General features: G+C 47.1%; 1 protein-coding gene across 1 annotated transcript; it reads right to left on the bottom strand.

Annotated features, from left to right (window-relative positions):
• Window positions 1-1,122: 1,122 nt before the first annotated feature.
• BRAP (BRCA1 associated protein) lies at window positions 1,123-16,021 on the bottom strand. The gene is made up of 12 exons (XM_075718352.1): window positions 15,940-16,021; window positions 15,559-15,717; window positions 14,561-14,762; window positions 13,545-13,734; window positions 11,900-12,013; window positions 11,249-11,397; window positions 8,942-9,017; window positions 8,167-8,305; window positions 7,566-7,675; window positions 5,820-5,909; window positions 3,792-3,895; window positions 1,123-2,543 (listed from the first exon to the last, which is right to left on the bottom strand). Exons 1-12 carry the CDS (start codon window positions 16,019-16,021, stop codon window positions 2,183-2,185), a joined length of 1,776 nt encoding a protein of 591 aa, XP_075574467.1. The 3' UTR covers window positions 1,123-2,182.
• Between the last annotated feature and the right edge of the window lie 1,098 nt (window positions 16,022-17,119).

Genomic DNA, 17,119 nt, shown 5'->3' with positions numbered 1-17,119 from the left:
CCAACCCAAACATGACAAAGAGCTCATTTGGACAGCTTTGCCTTCAAGTTAAAAAATAGACGACTTGAAAAAAGAGTAAGTCACGTGTTTTGTCGTTCTCCCTGCCATCTCCTCCCTCCACTTCCAGTTGAATACACAAACAAAAATAGTGCACGCTGTTTTAACTTTCAATCACATTTTTTGAAAATGAATTCCAAGATACAGTACAGCATCTTAGTGTTCTACACAAAGCAAGCTTTTGGCAAAAGGTCAGAGCATCTTAGATGGTGTAAAAATATATCTTAAATAAAATAGTTTCTATAGGAGAGCAAGCTGTGCTGTACATCTCTAGGTTCTTAGAATAATTTACAGAAGGCAGAGGCCTGGTTGTAGAATCCACACACTAGAAAAGAGTTAGTGTACATTCATGCTACAAAGTTAGAAAAGGTAGACGTTCCAGACGATTGGGGCAGATCTCCAAACCCAAGCAGCGGATGCAATGAGTGCACAAACAAGCGCCCTGCATTTCAAAGTGAGGAGGTTCAACACTTCCAGCCCATAAAGTCAGGAAGCAGATTATAACGACTTGCCTTTCAAGAGTCATTCTATTTGTTGTAGCTCGTTCCTTTCAATTGGCCAAAAAGAGCAACTTCTATCAATAAAGGACTAGCTATTTTATTTCTTTCTTCCAGTTTGGAGCTGGTAAGTCAGAGCTGCATTTTCAGTGTTACAGACTAAGATCAAGGCTGTTCCTGCAGTTCAAACAACAGAAAAGAATCATACTATGGTCTGAAAAGACAACTGCGGGACTCCCCCAGCCATTTTTAATAAAGGATTAACCTTTAAACGCTCGGGTTGCTGAGCACAACACAGCAACCAGCACAGTCGCTTTGCCAGCCAGGGTAAAACTCTTCCTACCCCAAAACATCAAGCCTGGTATATATTCTAAGTGAAAACCAACAACAACAACAAACCCCAAACAAACCAGATTTGTCCTCAAATTTCCTTTATGGGATCTGCGTACCTTTGGGGCAAAGAACACAAAAGTTTTGCCAGCTGAGATTTTGGCCAGAGCCCACGTTTCAGAGCAGAACAGGCAGCGCTAAGTGATCACAGTAACTGGATACAACAGCTGCATCTAGCGGCGAGGGCGCGGTGGCAGGGCAGCGCGCTCAGCTCCACGGCAGCCCCGCGGGTGGGGGCCGGCAGCTACTGCCGAGGCTGGGTACAGGCATGTAGGAAGAGAGTTTTTAAAATGCTGCATTAGTCATTCTCCTCACCTCGTTTCGAGGACTGCAGCACTGGAGCTTATGCCAGCACACCCCTAGTGCAGCTCGTGGAGGGAACGCGTACGCACCCCGCTCCAGGAGGAGCGGAAGACCGTGGCAGCTGTTAATACGTAACGCGTACCAGTCTTAGCAAAGACGGCTCTATTTAATTAGTAGAAACGCCTGTAAAATAACCATGTTAAACAGTTCCCAGAATATAAAACTTCCATGCTTTCTGCCCCAAAGGCAGCAAGCACTGGCCTTTCAAAGGCCATCTTTAAAATGAAGAAACAGATAGTAGCAAAGTCCCTTAAAGCGTTTAATAGCCTAGATTACAAGCCTTTAGGACTCGTTCAGTTTCTTACACTGCTAAGATGGTTTATTTTCCACACCTCACTCCTTTTTATTTCCAAACTACAGTTCTACTCCGGCACTAGCAGTTCTGCAGTGTCAGGACTGCACATACTAAAAGGAGATGTATATCATCTAAATTTACACTGTTTATTAAATAAAATCATTTCTTAATTGAGAATACTTTTAATCCAGGAGAAGAACTGGAGAAGTTACACACTGGGCCTAGCCTACTCTACAGCATCCCCTTAGGGAATGCGATGTTTAACACATACACACCCACCCACCCCAAAACAGTACACTCTCCAAGAAGAAAGTCAAATGCATGACAGGAGGGGCTTTGAAAAGGTAGGAAGGCAAAATGGTCATTAAGATCTGCCTAAAAATAGCTAAATAGTGCAGTGAAATGTTTTTAAATACCACAGACACCTCCACTGACTGGCAGCCAGTTTTATGAGCAGCTCTGAAGACAATTTCTAGCCGAGCTTTAGTGAACTGGGCGTTCCCAGCCAGAGTCCCGAGAGGTGAGCCTGGCCTAGCAACAGCATGGCCAGTTTCAGCATGAGAGCAGAGCACTCTGGTTTTCATTTGCCCCTCTTGCCACGGCCTCTCCTGGAAGAAGGTTTGCCTGTGCCCCCCGTGGAGGAGCTGGCAGAAGAGGCCACTGCAATGTTGATCTGTCCTTCCTGAATCTCCTGTCGGGTCTCAGCTGGGAGGTGATTGATTTTCTGTTGCGTCTCTAAGTAGAACATGACATCCCGCAACTGCTCCTGGATCTCGGAGATCTGCAGGTCCTTCTGTTCGCAGGTTTCCTTTAACACTCTCTCCTCCTCCTTTAGTTTGTTCTGAAGCAAGGCTTGATTCGCTCGCAAACACTTATTCAGTTCTTGCTCCTCCTTCAGCTCGTTGGAAAGCTTAGCCACTTTGTTATTCAGCTGAGAACACCTTACAAATAGAAGCACAAGTCAGGAAAGCAGTGCACTATACCAAGATCAAACACCACTGCATCCTTTTTATTTCCAATCCCTTAGGACAACTAACCCCCAGCCATCCCCAGCCCCAACAAGACCTCCTGGAACTTGGTTTTCTGGCAAAAGATGGGCAAGGGGAGGCAACACAAGAGGATTCTGAAATGCCCTCAGGAACTTCTACCCAGCTTAAGGCTTTGCTAGCACCTGCTTGTCTGTATGGTGTTACCTGCATATGGAATAGGATGTTGTGAAGCAGAATCCCTTCCTTTGTCCCTCCAACTGCATAACCCAGGAGAATCCTTTCCCTGGCAAGTTAGGCAATTCCATCTTGTACCAAAGGCCAACAGAGGCAACAGACAGGGGGTGTGTGGGAGCATGAGATTGTAACCTCGAACATGCACCTGCAACTTATGGAACAGGCACCGAGAAGGGCACAGAGATTGCATGGGGTCCTCAGAGAGCTAAGGACAATCAGGGACTCCCAGATGCTGGCTCCTGCCACACTCCAAGTACCACCCGCCACACCACTCGGAAGCAAGATGCTCCCACAAGGATATCAGTAGCCTCATGTTTCACAGACAGTGCTTCCCTGCTTCTAACAGCTCAGTGCTTCTGCCCTGAAAGTTTGCTGGCATCATACACAGAGTCCTTTCCACTCATCAAGGTGAGCTGCACGAACCACAGCTCACTAGCCTGGGGTTCCTGCTCCAACCAGGACTGCTGGAGAGGCAGCAGTGCCAGGGGCCTGGTGGGCTAGGAGGAACAGAGCACACAGTCCCACCTAGGGAGCTGGAACACACTGATCTGCACAGTCCCCATGCTTGACATCTTTCATCTAGGCACTTCCTAAGATCTACATTTTTCTCTGTGCTGGGTGAGATGCCTCTGTTGAGCTGCCTTTCTTCTCTTTGGATGTATCCGCCAATTGTGAAACACGCTGGCGTCTCCTTCTGAGCAGGCAGAGGAAGGATTACTGAATGCTAAATATGCAGACCATGTAAAAAGAGCCAAGAGCCCAAAAGCTGTGTTCCACTCAACAGGCACTTTCAATTTGTGAACACCTACAGAAATCAGAGCTTTTTTTAAAATAAACTGTGTTCTCAGTATACCAGTTTAAATAGCTCAAAAATCGCCCAGGAATAACAAGATTTTTTTTCTTTTTGGATGTCAGTGCGCAGAGTTTTAATGGCTGCATGGAACTAAACCTGGCAGCGGTACCCACTTCCTTTCGACAGACTGCTTTTCTTTGAGCAAGTCATTCAGCCTCTGTTCCAGACTGTCACACTTCTCAATGGTCTCTTTAAATTTGGTCTTCATGTTGTTAATCTGTAAAAACAAACACACGGGCATTTCAAAGAGATCAAAGTCCTGTGCACTGTCATTATGACATTCATTTTTCTGGAGTGGTTTCTAGACTTTGACCAATTACTATATCCAGGTAAGCAAAAGCTCTGAGTCAAGAAAAGGCTTAATTTTGATGAAGACCCTCTGCATTTACAGTTCACAGTACCCCAATGAGGAACCACGTTGCCGTGGAAGCTGCTCACACAGAACAGCAACTTGGGCTGCAGATCTGCGCCAGGCACCCCATTCAAACAAAAGCTGCATCAGATTCTTAACTTCCTATTGACTGCAGTTAAGTATTCATTTAGCCATTCTCTCAGATTTTTTTTTTTTTTTTGTATCTGTCAGCAAACTTAAATTTCCATCTTAAGGCTTTACAATGTCAGGCTTTTGCTCATTTTAAATTAAACCTCAAGTAAGTATGGTCAAAGTCTGAAAATTAACATGCTACTTGGCTCAGCACTGACTCAGCAGCTTGCTGTCATAAGGCAGTGACCTACTGACACGGATATCTTACTCATGCAAAATGCAAACAGAAACACACGTACACTGGCTTCCTCTTCCCCTCTACTTCACAACTTGAGACTGCTACTGCTGAAGAAAACCAAGCTCTCATTCTCTAGGCACTACACAGAACACGTCAAAACCTCTAACATAAGACTTACAGGAGATTTATAGACAGAAATACTTGTTTCCTCTATATTAGTGTCAAAAGCATGCTTGAATGTAGTGGAGACAGGAATTTAAAGGAAAAATGCTTTCCTGGAGGAGCAATCTGGATAAATGTCAGTGTCAGCACACGTGGTGCCTTCACTGATGCCAGAGTCAATGCAGAGCAGGTTTTAAGCCTTCCGGCCTTAATCACGGAATGTTTATGCAGCTGATGGTTAATTTGGGGAAGTAGCCTGAGCACTGATAATGGAATACACTCCATAGTGGCACTGATCCAGACAAGGCTTACATGGAGCGAGGGTCATAAATAAAATTGTAAGGATCTTTAAACATGAAACCACATTTGGGGCATATATCATAGTTGTTTCACTTTTGAAGTTGCTTTGTGGATCGTGTTTCCCGGTGACATGCAAGACGATTTTTGCTCTATCTTTTCCTTCTACAGGGCCCTCCATAAGATTTCTGGGACTGTTCTTTAGACCAATGTCAATGACCACTATTTCAACAGTCATAATTTCTACATTTACGATGCTACTTAACTGCAGATACTAAATGGTTTATTAGAAGTCATGCAGAAAGTTCAGTTAAGGACTGAACCCTAAATCCTGATTCACTTTAAACCTAGTCGAAAGGATCTATGTAGAGTGAAAAGCATTAAAATATTCTCACTGGATTTTTGCTCATGACATTTAGAAGCAGTCCTGCCTACAGAATGCCTTATAGGACGAGACTCCGAACTTTTCCCAAAGGGTGATGAGGAGAGATAGGGTATCAAAAAGAAAGGGCAAATCAATATGCATTTGGAGCAGAAAGAGCTACTACTTTCTGCAGCCGAGCAAATTAAAGTCATATTGTCTATGCTACACTAGCCTTCCCTAGAGGTACCCGTCAGCGTGAGACGGATGGCATCGGCAACCAGGGATCCTGCAGCAGCACAGACTTGTTTTCACCACTGCTGCAGTTTCCTGAGCAGCACATTTCAATCAACCTTCAATCTAGGTGGCAATCTACCTACTTCTGCACCACTGAGCAGCAAATTGCTAGATCTGAGCATCGTGATAAGGGATACGTCTTGGAGCCAATTTTCTCAGCTGGTAGTGAAACAGGCTATGCGAGGCCACGTCACGCAATATTCGGGCTGTACGAGAGACCGAACAGCTCCATCTCCCATTTAACTGAACAGTGTCCAGGGGCTTGTTTCAGCAGTTTCACACATGCCCAGAGCAGAGCTCACCTCTTCGGCCGTATCCTTTTCTATTCGGACAATCTTGTTTTCCCAATAGATTCGCTGCGATTCCAGCTGGCTTGTTAGCAAATATGAGTACTATAAACACAGAAGATATACACAGAACAGTCAGCTTTTACATAAGGGTGGCTATGCTGGTTAAGCAGCCCAAAGGGCTCCAATATACAAATCAATTTAATCAGATGAAATTGAGCATACAGGACATTTGGAACTTATATGCAAACTGCAGAGCCAGCAGGTGTGTTTCACCAATTTGATTTCAAAATCAAATCACTTGATTTCCTGAAGTCAAGGAAAGCCTCTACAGCACAACAGCAAGGATCAAGTAAAAGTTCCGCCAAGCCATACCCAGTATCGTGCCAAGAACTTTTTAAAGAGGAGACAGATTTTTTCATGGTAGTAGCAATAAATCTCTACAAGTTTTACACTACACAGGAAAATGAAGCATCACCCATCTCTGTCACGAGTTTCTGAGATCTCAAAGGCTGAGCTGCTGAGTTCCCCATTCACGGCCCAAAACCCAAGGCAGGAGGGTAAGTACACATATCTAGCTTCACTGTAAGAACGCCTCTGGGAAAGCATCCTCAGCTATGTATAACTATTCACAATTATTGTTCGCCAACAAGTACGGCCCATTCCAATATTATTTTGGCATCTGAACAAGGATATATGCCTTACATCCCATCTTCTCCTTCCTGGTTCTGCAAATGAGTTATGAGAAGGTTGGAAAACGTGATCATTTCTTATCATCAGGCTAATAAGCACCAAATCAGGCATTCACTACAGAATTAAACATGTGCAAAAAGCCTTGAACACTCTCAGTAATATCAGAGCGCCAAAATACACTGCCAAATTCATTCTCTCTAGAAACATTTAGATCCGATAAGATAGATAGAGAGGTCTTACATACTTTAAGCACCAACCTCCCAGAAAAAAGGGTTAAAAATAGCTGGGTTTGCACCTAAGCCTTACTCAGAAAATTCATGGAAAAGCAACCAAATATTTATTTGAACAATAAGCTTATGAAGTCTGGTCTCTACAGGCTGTTCCTCCTCATACACCCTTGTGTCTAATGCGGCTGAAATCATGCTGCGGTGTATCTGCTCAGCGGAGCAGTAATTTTGAGTTTCTCTCCTTTACCCTTCTAGTTAGGACAGGAGAAGCTGGCCAACAGGTATAAAATAATCATTCTCTCTTCAAGAGAAGGAAGCAGAACAGGGCTGGTATCAAACAAGCTTTCTTTGATAGCCAAGGCAAGCACACAGCTATGGATTCCCTCATACTTACTCAGTTTACAAGCTAAACTACTCGAATTGACAGTTCCATACATATCCTGGCTCTTAAGCCAAGTCACAGATCCACTCGGAAGGGTCTGGTGAGTGAGTCTGGGCATTTGGACCCATTTCGTTCTCCCATGACCTGAGTGTTTGTAGCAGCATAACCAGCTAATCTTCAGTCTACCCGTGAACACAGGATGAAACTGCAGCCAGCTTACACTTAGCTGCATTGGCTCTGCAGAGCCAAGAAGATTTTTTTTTTTTAAAAAAAAAAAAAAAAAAAAAGAGGAGAGAGAGAAAGCAGTAAAAACATCCTGCTTCTGCCTGAAGATGATTGCCTACATGCAGGGAGCAGGTCTGCTGCATAAGATGATGTAATTTTCCTGTACTCATATCTGGATTTGAAACACTTCCACACAGCAGCACAATGCAGAGTCCAACAAGCCAAAATATTTACCTCTAATTGTAAGGCATCAATTTTCTCTTCCTGACACATATCTCCCTCGCACTCGTACTGAACTATCTTCCCATCAGTTTTACTTGCAACCAGTCGATGGACGTAGTTATCTGAAGAGAGAAAATTCAACCACAGGGAGTTTTAGCTTAAGAACACTCAGGCTGACACCAGTGGAAATACTTTATGCAGCACAATTAACCATGCAGACTGCTGCAACAGCGTATTAGCAAGGCAGAAAGCCAACAACAGATGTATTTGTTATTTAGCAGACTTCGCACAGACACCTTACAGGATATTTATTACAACAGCCCATTCCCATACCTCGGGGCAAATTGATGGAAAGGGAGTAACAAACACATTCCACAGAGACTACAGGACTGCCCCTGTTCATTACAGAATCATGTTCTCCCTCCTCCATCTGCTACAGATCCACAAAAACTGCTATTAGAGGAGATGGATGTTCCCAAAAGACAAAGTATTAGTACAGATGCAAATCCCTTAATCTCCAAGCAAACTCTATCACAGGTACTCTTACTAAGGGGTCCCAAAAGCCATTTCACAAACAAGGTCATCCTACAAGAGGGGAAGACAGAACGCTTACCTCCAGCATAGTCCCAGACTCTGTGGTTGGTCAACTGCATTGCGTAGGTGTGCTGGGTCTCCTCGAAGTGTTTGTAAGCATGTCGGCTCACGTACCGGCCACAGCCTATGTGCCCACATATTAAGCAGATCCAAAGGTTCTGTCAACAGAATGAGAAAGCTCTGTACATACAACATTGTCAAGCAGCGGTATCAGCACTTTGAGAAAGCGTGATCCGACACCGATGGCCTGCCGATACTGTCTACATCCAGTCACTTCCTTAGAAAGCGAACAGCGTTTGCTTTTCCCCCTCCTTCTTTGAAGCCTTGCTCAGCTGGAAGGTGAAAGAGAAGGAGGTACCTGCTCATTCAAGCCAATTACAAACCTGCAGGTGCTGGGTACGTTGATAGATTATCACAAGCATGGATGGAAGAATGGCCTTGACTAACGAACAAGGCACCTCAGCAGGACCACAAAAGCAAGCTCTGAAGAGCACAGACTAGAAGGGACCACCAAGTTCAGCATTAGTTTAGCTGTCTCCTATCATACTCATCACGCACACTCTGATCAGCTTATGTGCTAATACTTCTAAGAATCAGAAACATTTGTCAGAACAGGAAACCTGGGAGGTAAGATCCCTTCCCAGTACTGATTCCAACTCAAAAGGAAAGCAGCTACACCACTGACTGGTAAAATCAGCCAGAAAGCAGCCACAGAATTAACCCCAAAAGCAACTAGAGCAGCTGTGCAGTCAGATCTAGTCTAGATCTCACTCACCATCCACCCACCTACTTACTTCTTGAACTCCACACTCAAAACACTTGTTCTCTTCCACCGGCTCAGGCGTTTGGCAGTATCTGCAGACAGGACACCTAGAGGGCAATAAACATCATGATTAGACACGAGGAGCTCCATCTTAATATTACAGTAATTAAAAAGAGAGCCAGAGAGCTCAAAGTAAATGCCTTATGCAGTGGGACGCTCCTTAATGTGCATGCATCTTTCAGCTCACATTTACCCCACTCAAATTTGCCTCCATTCCACACAAAGCTACTGTTTTTAAAGCCCGTAAGTGACAGAAGAACAAAGAACAGTTCTTCCGAAGCCATTTCACAGTCTCAGCTTGATCTCGTTTTGCTGCAGTCCAGGTGTAGAGAACATCTGCAACCAAAAGCCTCAGTGGGGCTGCCAGCAACCTCAGCCTCTGCCAGTAAGCAAAAAAGCCACGACCGAGCTCAGGAAACACTTCCCTGCCTCAGCCATAAACATTGCAAGAAGCACTTGTATAGATGTGTTACACATCTCTAAACATTGCTTCTCCGGACTGCTGCCAACTGACATCTTCGGTTCTTCATTACCTGCAGGGTGTTATGCAGCAGCTACACACTGTTGTGGAAGGATGCTGTAACTACACGTTGCTGAGGACAGCCAAGTAACAGAAGGAGGTACCTACACTTTGCAAACATACCTTAGTACTTAAAACAACCCTAAGGAGAAGAGGAGATGCTTCAGTTTCACCCCAACCCAATGGATTCAGTCTCAGCCCTTCCAGGAAGGCTATCCCATAACTGTACCCTAAAAGAATCAGTAGCACGCACCCCACTATCATTTCTTTTGAAACTATACCACTGTGCTGCCAGAAAGACAGAAGACCCAAGACCAGAAGGAACCTTCGTCCAGATCCTAAGCACCAGAAGCTCAGCCAGGGAGTGGGGTAACTGAGGCCATGCATCCTGTTGCCAGGACTGTTTATGTATTTTTCATTAGCTGCTGGATAAGCTACAGAAATATTCAAGGGAGGAGACAATTGGATTGCAGTCAGCTTTCTATACAAATTCAGGCACTTACAGCCTCTGTGGCACCTAAGCAAAGTGGACAGGGATTTTCTTTTATCGTTCTTCTAGACTGGGAGCATAAGTTCTGCTTAAACTGTACATTAGATATTTAAGTGCTTTTTGGATCTTGCTCCTACACTGGCTAAGCTCCACTGCTTCAAATTTAAACTGATTTTGATTTGTGAAGCAAAGCAGCCCATAAACTTGAATAGCTACAAATCTGATTAATCTTACCGAGGTTCTGTTACTTTGGCTTACAAATGATATACAGAGGGCTAAAATTTTCCTCACATTCCATCAGAGAATCAGGCAATCAGGGGTACCAGTGACAGAGAAGAAAACACAGTGAAGATCAGCAGCCTTCTGCTGCAGTATATATGACTGCCTGATGTGCAGTAAAACAGCAAACAGTATCCAGAAGAATGCAAAATATGCACAACTGATAGCAGCACCTGGGTGCCAGTCGGGGGCTCTGCAGCCAGGAGCTCAGACACACCGAAATCCCCATCTACAGGGATGTGAAGGATGGTAAGAGCAAGAACAGGAAAGGGTTAGCAGCAGTGAAAGAAGAGCTGCTTTAAGGACAGACGCAGGTCCGCGCCCCAGCCCTGCCCAGTGCCGGGAGGGTCTCCCTGAGCCCCTGACACAGCCTCTCATCGCTTGGCCCATACCCACCTTGAATGCTACAGCCTGTCTAGAGCCTTCCCTTCCCTATTTACTGAGTGATCTTGTCATCATTCCTTCCTTCCCCACCTCCCTTCTGTCTCACTTTCCAGTCCTGTACACCTGCTCTTGCCCAGCTCTTCTTCATCCTCTCCCAGCATCTAAGTGAGATGGGCAAGACTGCTGCACTGCAGGGCTCCCAAAAGGACTCCTGAGCCCCAGCCAGATGTGCAGATCTGTCTACAGCGCAGCCTCAGCTATGCCGAGGAAACAAATGACTGAACAGACACACAAGACTGAGTGAAACAGGGCTGTGTGTGCATCCAGTGCTGTTTACCCCAGTATTTTTATCCGACAACATTTTAAAATAATCAGCATTACTCTACAACTCCCTTCCTGCCTTAGCAGTGAGGCCCATGGGAAACATCGTTCAATTACTTTTGGCAGGGAGATTTCTCTCTGGGAGTCCCTTAATGGGAAAAAAAGAGCATTAGAACTTGCAGTAATTCCTGCCCCCACACTGATGAGCAGAACCAGTCTCGTCAGCACATAACCACCACGCTCAAACAGAGTTTTAGATGTGGAAATAAAGAAGAGCCTCTTACGTGGTGTCCTCCCACCGCTGCAGACACTGGCTATGAAAGCTGTGGTTACACAGCGTGGTAAGGATCCCGTTCACAGACTCATCCATCCTCTCCAGGCACACCGTGCACTTCGGGAGCTCTGTCAGATCCATCACAGGCAGGCTGGCCCCCTTCAAACGAACAAGCAGAGACAAATTGCTCAGCACCTTCCAATCACCATATATTAAGCACCCACATAGGAAAAAGTCAAATTTCTCTCTCATTACTGCTGGCGCTAGGGTACAAAAACACTACAAAGTATTCCTGTGAGCCTACACAGCAGTCAGAAATTTACTGAAAAAGAAAGTGATCCACAACATTCAATAGACCACAGCCAGAATCCTCTTCACAGCATGGGCTCAGTGCAGCTGCTGCATCTGCCACCAGCCCTGTTCTGCTTTCTGGATTCACTAGATTCACTGCCCACAGCAGGTTTAGCTCAGACGTGCTGCAGTGGTGAGGCATGAAGCCCATGAAGTCACCAAACAAACTCTCCCAAGTAGAAACAGCACTGGAGTGCGAAACGGGGTTTAGGCTGCTACAGTTAAGCACTTCTTGCAGCATTCTGCCCAGTCCAAATAATCCTGTTAAAATTCTCTGAAGTGCAGGGAAAACAAAACAAACCAAACTTACATCTTCTGATTTGAAGACTTCAGCCCTTTCCACGTACACCAGCTGGCAAACATCCTCTTCTATAGAGTTGAACTGCCGGCCATTGCATGCCATATAAAAGCTATCTGCATCAGCCTATGCACGGAACAAAAGCAGCCAGTTAAAAAGAGAAAAATTGCAGCTGACACAACCGAGGAAGAGGAGGAGAAATCTGCTGTATTCTCTCTTCTCTCCTCCACCAAGCCCTGTAATACCAGAGGAGATACTTCAGACAGTCAGCTCCTGCCAGCAGGCATTGCATCTTGGCACTGGGCTTAGCGTTACCACTTGAAGACAAGAAGTGAAGTTCACAGCAGTGACAGCTACTCTGATATTTGAGCATTCAGCAGGAATAACGGATTTCCCTTCAGCATCTGTTTTGCCCTTTGTCAGCATTTTCAGTGCATTTGCAAAGCAGATTTGGTCCCTGCAAAAATTTAAGAGGGCCACATTGCAGGACACTGATACTTGGGTTGGGGAAAGGAACAACAATTTAACTGTGGGAAAGGATCCATTTCACCGGTCACAATTCAGGCATGCTCTGAACCATGGCCGAGAGTCACTTGCAAAGAGGCAGAACCAAAACAAAACCTGTCAAATACGTCATCCATTTTCACTCAGCAACCTCCCCAAACCCTTTCTCTCACAAAAGATCACACCAGATTGAGGCAAATTAGGTGAATGCCACATTCCCATATTCCTGGTCACTCCAGCCAGAAGCATAAAGGCCCATGAGATTTGCTTTTGCTGTCTTTAGGGGTCACTGGGGAACAGGGCTTCAGGGAATTTTCTAAGGAACAGGAATTTCAGGGTGAATTGAGTACAAGTTTAAGGATTGCTGCAAGGCTGTTTAGCACTAGATATTCGCCCGTGAAATTTAATACAACGATATACAAAAATGCACCTTTGCCACAACTGCAAATAGCACAAAATGCACACAAATACTGCATCTGCACAGCAGGCATGGGAAATATCTCACACATTATTCACAGCTGGGAGAAACCTTTCCCCCAGTGCCAAAATAAGTCATTTGCAGTTAGGAGAAAAGAAGGTACAAGTGAGAGAGTCCACACAGGAATTAACGGGGGGGAATGCTTAAAGCTACATAGTTCAAGAAGACCTGTGAGCAACAAACTGTATTATCTGGTTATCAATTCATCCCTTAGACTCTCAGTTTTGGGGGAGACTGTCTTTTTCACACTGTACTGCCAGTGGCTGTGAGACCACCCAGCTCCTCAGAAAAGCAGAACAAGTCTTTCCTAAAATGCAAACAAAGCCCCACCGGCCGGGTCCTTTCTGTTCAGTATAGTACAACGCACCACTCCCTTTTCAAATATGCTCTGAGATAGCAGAGAACTGTGTATCCTTACTATTTTTTTAAAATATCCTGCCAACAAGAAATAGGATAGCTAGAACATGTCAGACGCTTGCCTCCAGGTCAAGGTGTGGGACTAAATCCTAGTCAGGAGCCCCAGGAAAGCTCTGGGCAATAAGACAGGACTGTTTCTCCAAGGGTAAAGCACAATCTTGGCTAACAGCTGGCCAGTGACGCCAGACAGCACTCCTAAACAGCAGCTGTATATGACGGTGCTGTCCCTTCTACATCAAAGGGACTTCCAGCTCTTACCTGCGAGCTAAACTTTATCAGCACCATGTACTGGTTTGGAGTGGAATCTCGAATGATTTTCATGTGCTCAATTACTTCGTAGAAGGAAGCCACAAACTTCATCAGGTCGTGACTGGTCATCGTCGCAGGGACTGTGAGGATACACAGCATGGCGCTGCGCCTTACGTCTTCTTTTAAAGAGGTCATCTTGCTGGTAAGGCAACGGTGACACAACTTCATGTCATTTTAGAGAGGACAAAGGCAGAGCTGGATACATCACACTTCCAACAGCCACAGTTACTACAATAGCTTTGTTGTCAATCTTAACCCTCTTTTGCACATTTGTAGATATTAACAAAAAGAAGCAAGGGGTTGTGGTAAGCGTCCAACGCACTCTCGTGAAACTATTACTCTTTAGCGAAGGATTAAACTGGGCAGCTCCAATAAACAATGGTTTTGTCAGGCATAATTTGACATCTGTTTTTCTATAAGAACAGTAGAAGTTGGCAAGCCACAGATGCTCAGAACTATTCCTAGAACAAACGAGCAACGTTTGTTGGTATTTCAAATGCCCATTTTGTGTCTCCTGATAGCTTTCAGGAAGACCCAAAATGGAAGTTCTCACACAATTCTAGGGGAACAGCGTGGAATTGTAATCCCTGAAATACAGGATGAAGCCTCCTACTTCAGACAGCTCCTGCCAGGATCCCAGAGATCACAATTGAATTGTGGGATCCCTTGAGAAGCTGCTTTTCAACATCATTTTTTAGGGACCTGCATTCATCTTATGCTATTACAGCCCCCAGCACAAGCCCTCTCCACCTGGAGCAGCATCACCCGCAGGTGGGGGACCCAGGCCAGCCCCACACTCTACCAGCAACACACAGACCTGCCTGCCCTCTCGGGTGCGAGTCACCCTTCCTGTTTGTCTCACCTCAGGAGCCACAGCCCCAGGGTGACAGACTCACCCTTCCAGGTGGCGGCATTATTCAGGAGCACTGTTCCCACTAAAGCTACAATTAGTCAAGCATTCTTACTTTGTTTTGTACAGATGCATAATGCCGTGAACAATTTCAACTGAGGGATTCCCGCTGAAGAAGGAAATCTGGTCAGGGAGCTGTTTTGAAGGCGAGTCTGGAGCCACCTCACGCTCTTTACTTTGATCGTCATGTTTATTTTTGTCCTCAGCAGATGCAGCCTCTGAAGATTTTCTTCCTTCCATGCCAGCTTTTGTTTCATCTTTTACAAATCAAAAGTTTCCACATTACTAATGGCGCATCAGAAACGTCTGCTGTTCCCTAAGCATAGCCTGCATGTACACAACAGCAACCCAAGAAGACAAATTACAACCCTGGAAAACAGCAGAACGAGACACCTCTCATCTTTGCTGTTCCAGGGGAAACTCCAGAGCTGCCAGACATCCCGTGCGAGCCCCTGGCAGGACCCAGTGCTGTGGATCAAGCTAGGCGAGTTTTGTACCCGGTGAAATCCCAACAGGCACTGGTTATCAACACAAAGCAACCAGGACACGTTGGCTGAGCATGGGCGAGGAGAGCCCTGCAGCAGCGAGCTGCTCCTCCAAAGGTGGCTCAGATATTTGACACAACTTGGGAGTTTCCGTCTTGAAACCTGCCCTCTACCAGGTAATTTAACATCTGTAGAGCTGAACAGTCCCATTCCTACAGGCCAGCAACGCTGGCAAGCAAAACACCAACCAGCCCACAGTGTAACCCAAAATAAATGAACCCTTTACAAAGTGGAAAACGTTTGCCAGCAATAACCAGCTCTCCTATCTGGACCCCAACACGCATTCTTTAACTTCTCTACTTGTTTTCTAAACTGCACCACTGACTCAAGACCCGCAAACCCAGCAGCACCTCCGCCATCCCCACGCTGACAGACAGTTGCCACTGGCAGGGCCAGCGCCTGGGAAGTGCTGTGCTCCCCTTCCACAATAAGGCACCGCCACACCAGGGTGGGGGGGTGACAAGCCACAGACCCGAAAAAAGGCATTTCCTCCCCCCGAGGCCGGTACCTGGCCGCGGCTGGATGGTCTCAATGATCACGTCGGTCATCTCCCTGCGGCCGAGGTGCTGGTGGAGGATGGCCGCCCGCTCCCCAGGGCCCTTCCCCTCCAAGCAGGACGGCACAGCAGCCGGGGCCGCCCCGGTGCTCTCCGCAGCCATCTCCGGAGCTGCGCAGGAATAAGGAGGCGTTGGGACAGGGTGGTGGGAGCGGAGCCCCGGTACCGGGACCCACCGGCAGCACCGGAATGGCGACCCCGACCCCCTCCTCAAGCACCTGTGGGCCGCGGCCAGGGCACAGCTCCCTCCGCCGCCACGGCGGCCAGGGCTGACCCGCACTCGGGCCCAGTTCCCCGGGTGGGAGGGAACCGGACCGGACCGGAGAGACTCACCAGCCGCGCTGTAAGCGAAGCCCGCGGGCAGCGGCGAGTGCTCGGCCAGCTCCAGCCGGATCACCACCAGGGACACGCTCATGGGCCCGGGCACCGCGGGCCGCCACCGCGCTCCGAGGAGGCCAACGGAGATGAAGCACCGCTTCCGCCTCCCGCACCTTTCCTCTCTGACCCCGCCGGGGTCACGCCGGCGACGCGGTGACGTAGCGGCGGCGGCGACGATGACGCGGCGGCAGCGGCAGCTGTGGAGGAGGAGGAGGACGGCGCCGGGGGGCTACAAGCGGCGCCTGGCTGCTTCTCGCGAGACTGCCAGGTGTATTCTCGCGAGATTTAGGGGCTGGGGTCAAATGGCACGGTGAAGCCTGCCCTCTTGCTGGCAAGGCCTGGTCTGGACTAGGCCTAGGGGGGTCGGGGCGCGGAGGGGGGGGGCCCGGAAGGGACTTGTCCCTTCCGGGCCCCCCCCTCCACGCCCCGGCGCCCCAAAGGGTGACTCAAGGGCTGAGAGGAGGGGTGGGACACTGGGGGTGGAAGGGCCGTGTGTGACGGTCCTGCCTGGGCAGGCCTGCACCAAAGCCACAGGCCCCGTTACCATGGCAACGCAGCCAAGCTCGAGGGACCAGGCCCCATCCCCTTAGACTGAAGCACCCCCCCTCCCCCCAAAAAATACACCCCCCCCCCCCGGCTTTCTTCCTTTCCCCTCACACCCACCATGTTGGTATCTTGCAGCTCAGGGCTGTGCCAGGCATTGGTATGGTTCATGCTTAATTAAAAGAACGTAAGACAGCCCAGTCCTGGAATGAGGACTTTGTTTCATGGCTTAGAGCTGTCCGTGAAGGATAATCAAGATAACGCCAGCATCCTATAGCCCCTCTAACATGTCTTTGCAACCCTCTCGGCGTTGTCTGGATCAGCGAAAAGCGACAATAGCAAGAGTGACTCCAGGGACATCTGGATGAATAGACAAGCAACAAGAACGTTGCAAAAATGTAGTCACTTTGCAAAGTTTTGCTGTGATTAGTAATCAGTAGTGTGGATGTTAGTGATTAGTCAAATTACGTTGTACCTGAACATTTGAAGGGTGTAAGGACCAGAATCTGTAAAACCACGTTCATGTGCCCCAATTTGGCTGGGACACTTCATGTGTAGTGGTAGTGTTAGGTTAATGGTTCGACTGGATGAT

Source organism: Pelecanus crispus, chromosome 11 (assembly GCF_030463565.1).
Source record: "Pelecanus crispus isolate bPelCri1 chromosome 11, bPelCri1.pri, whole genome shotgun sequence".
NCBI lineage: Eukaryota > Metazoa > Chordata > Aves > Pelecaniformes > Pelecanidae > Pelecanus > Pelecanus crispus.
Note: the sequence above shows the minus strand (reverse complement) of the source record. Positions and strands in the feature narration are given on the sequence as shown.

Excerpts from the sequence above, each read along its gene's own strand:
- BRAP (XM_075718352.1), bottom strand. The coding sequence starts at position 16,021 with ATGAGCGTGTCCCTGGTGGTGATCCGGCTGGAGCTGGCCGAGCACTCG. Across the intron at positions 15,718-15,939 it reads CTTCGCTTACAGCGCGGCTG|CTCCGGAGATGGCTGCGGAG; the intron begins GTGAGTCTCTCC and ends ATTCCTGCGCAG. Across the intron at positions 7,676-8,166 it reads AGTCTGGGACTATGCTGGAG|ATAACTACGTCCATCGACTG; the intron begins GTAAGCGTTCTG and ends TTCTCTCTTCAG.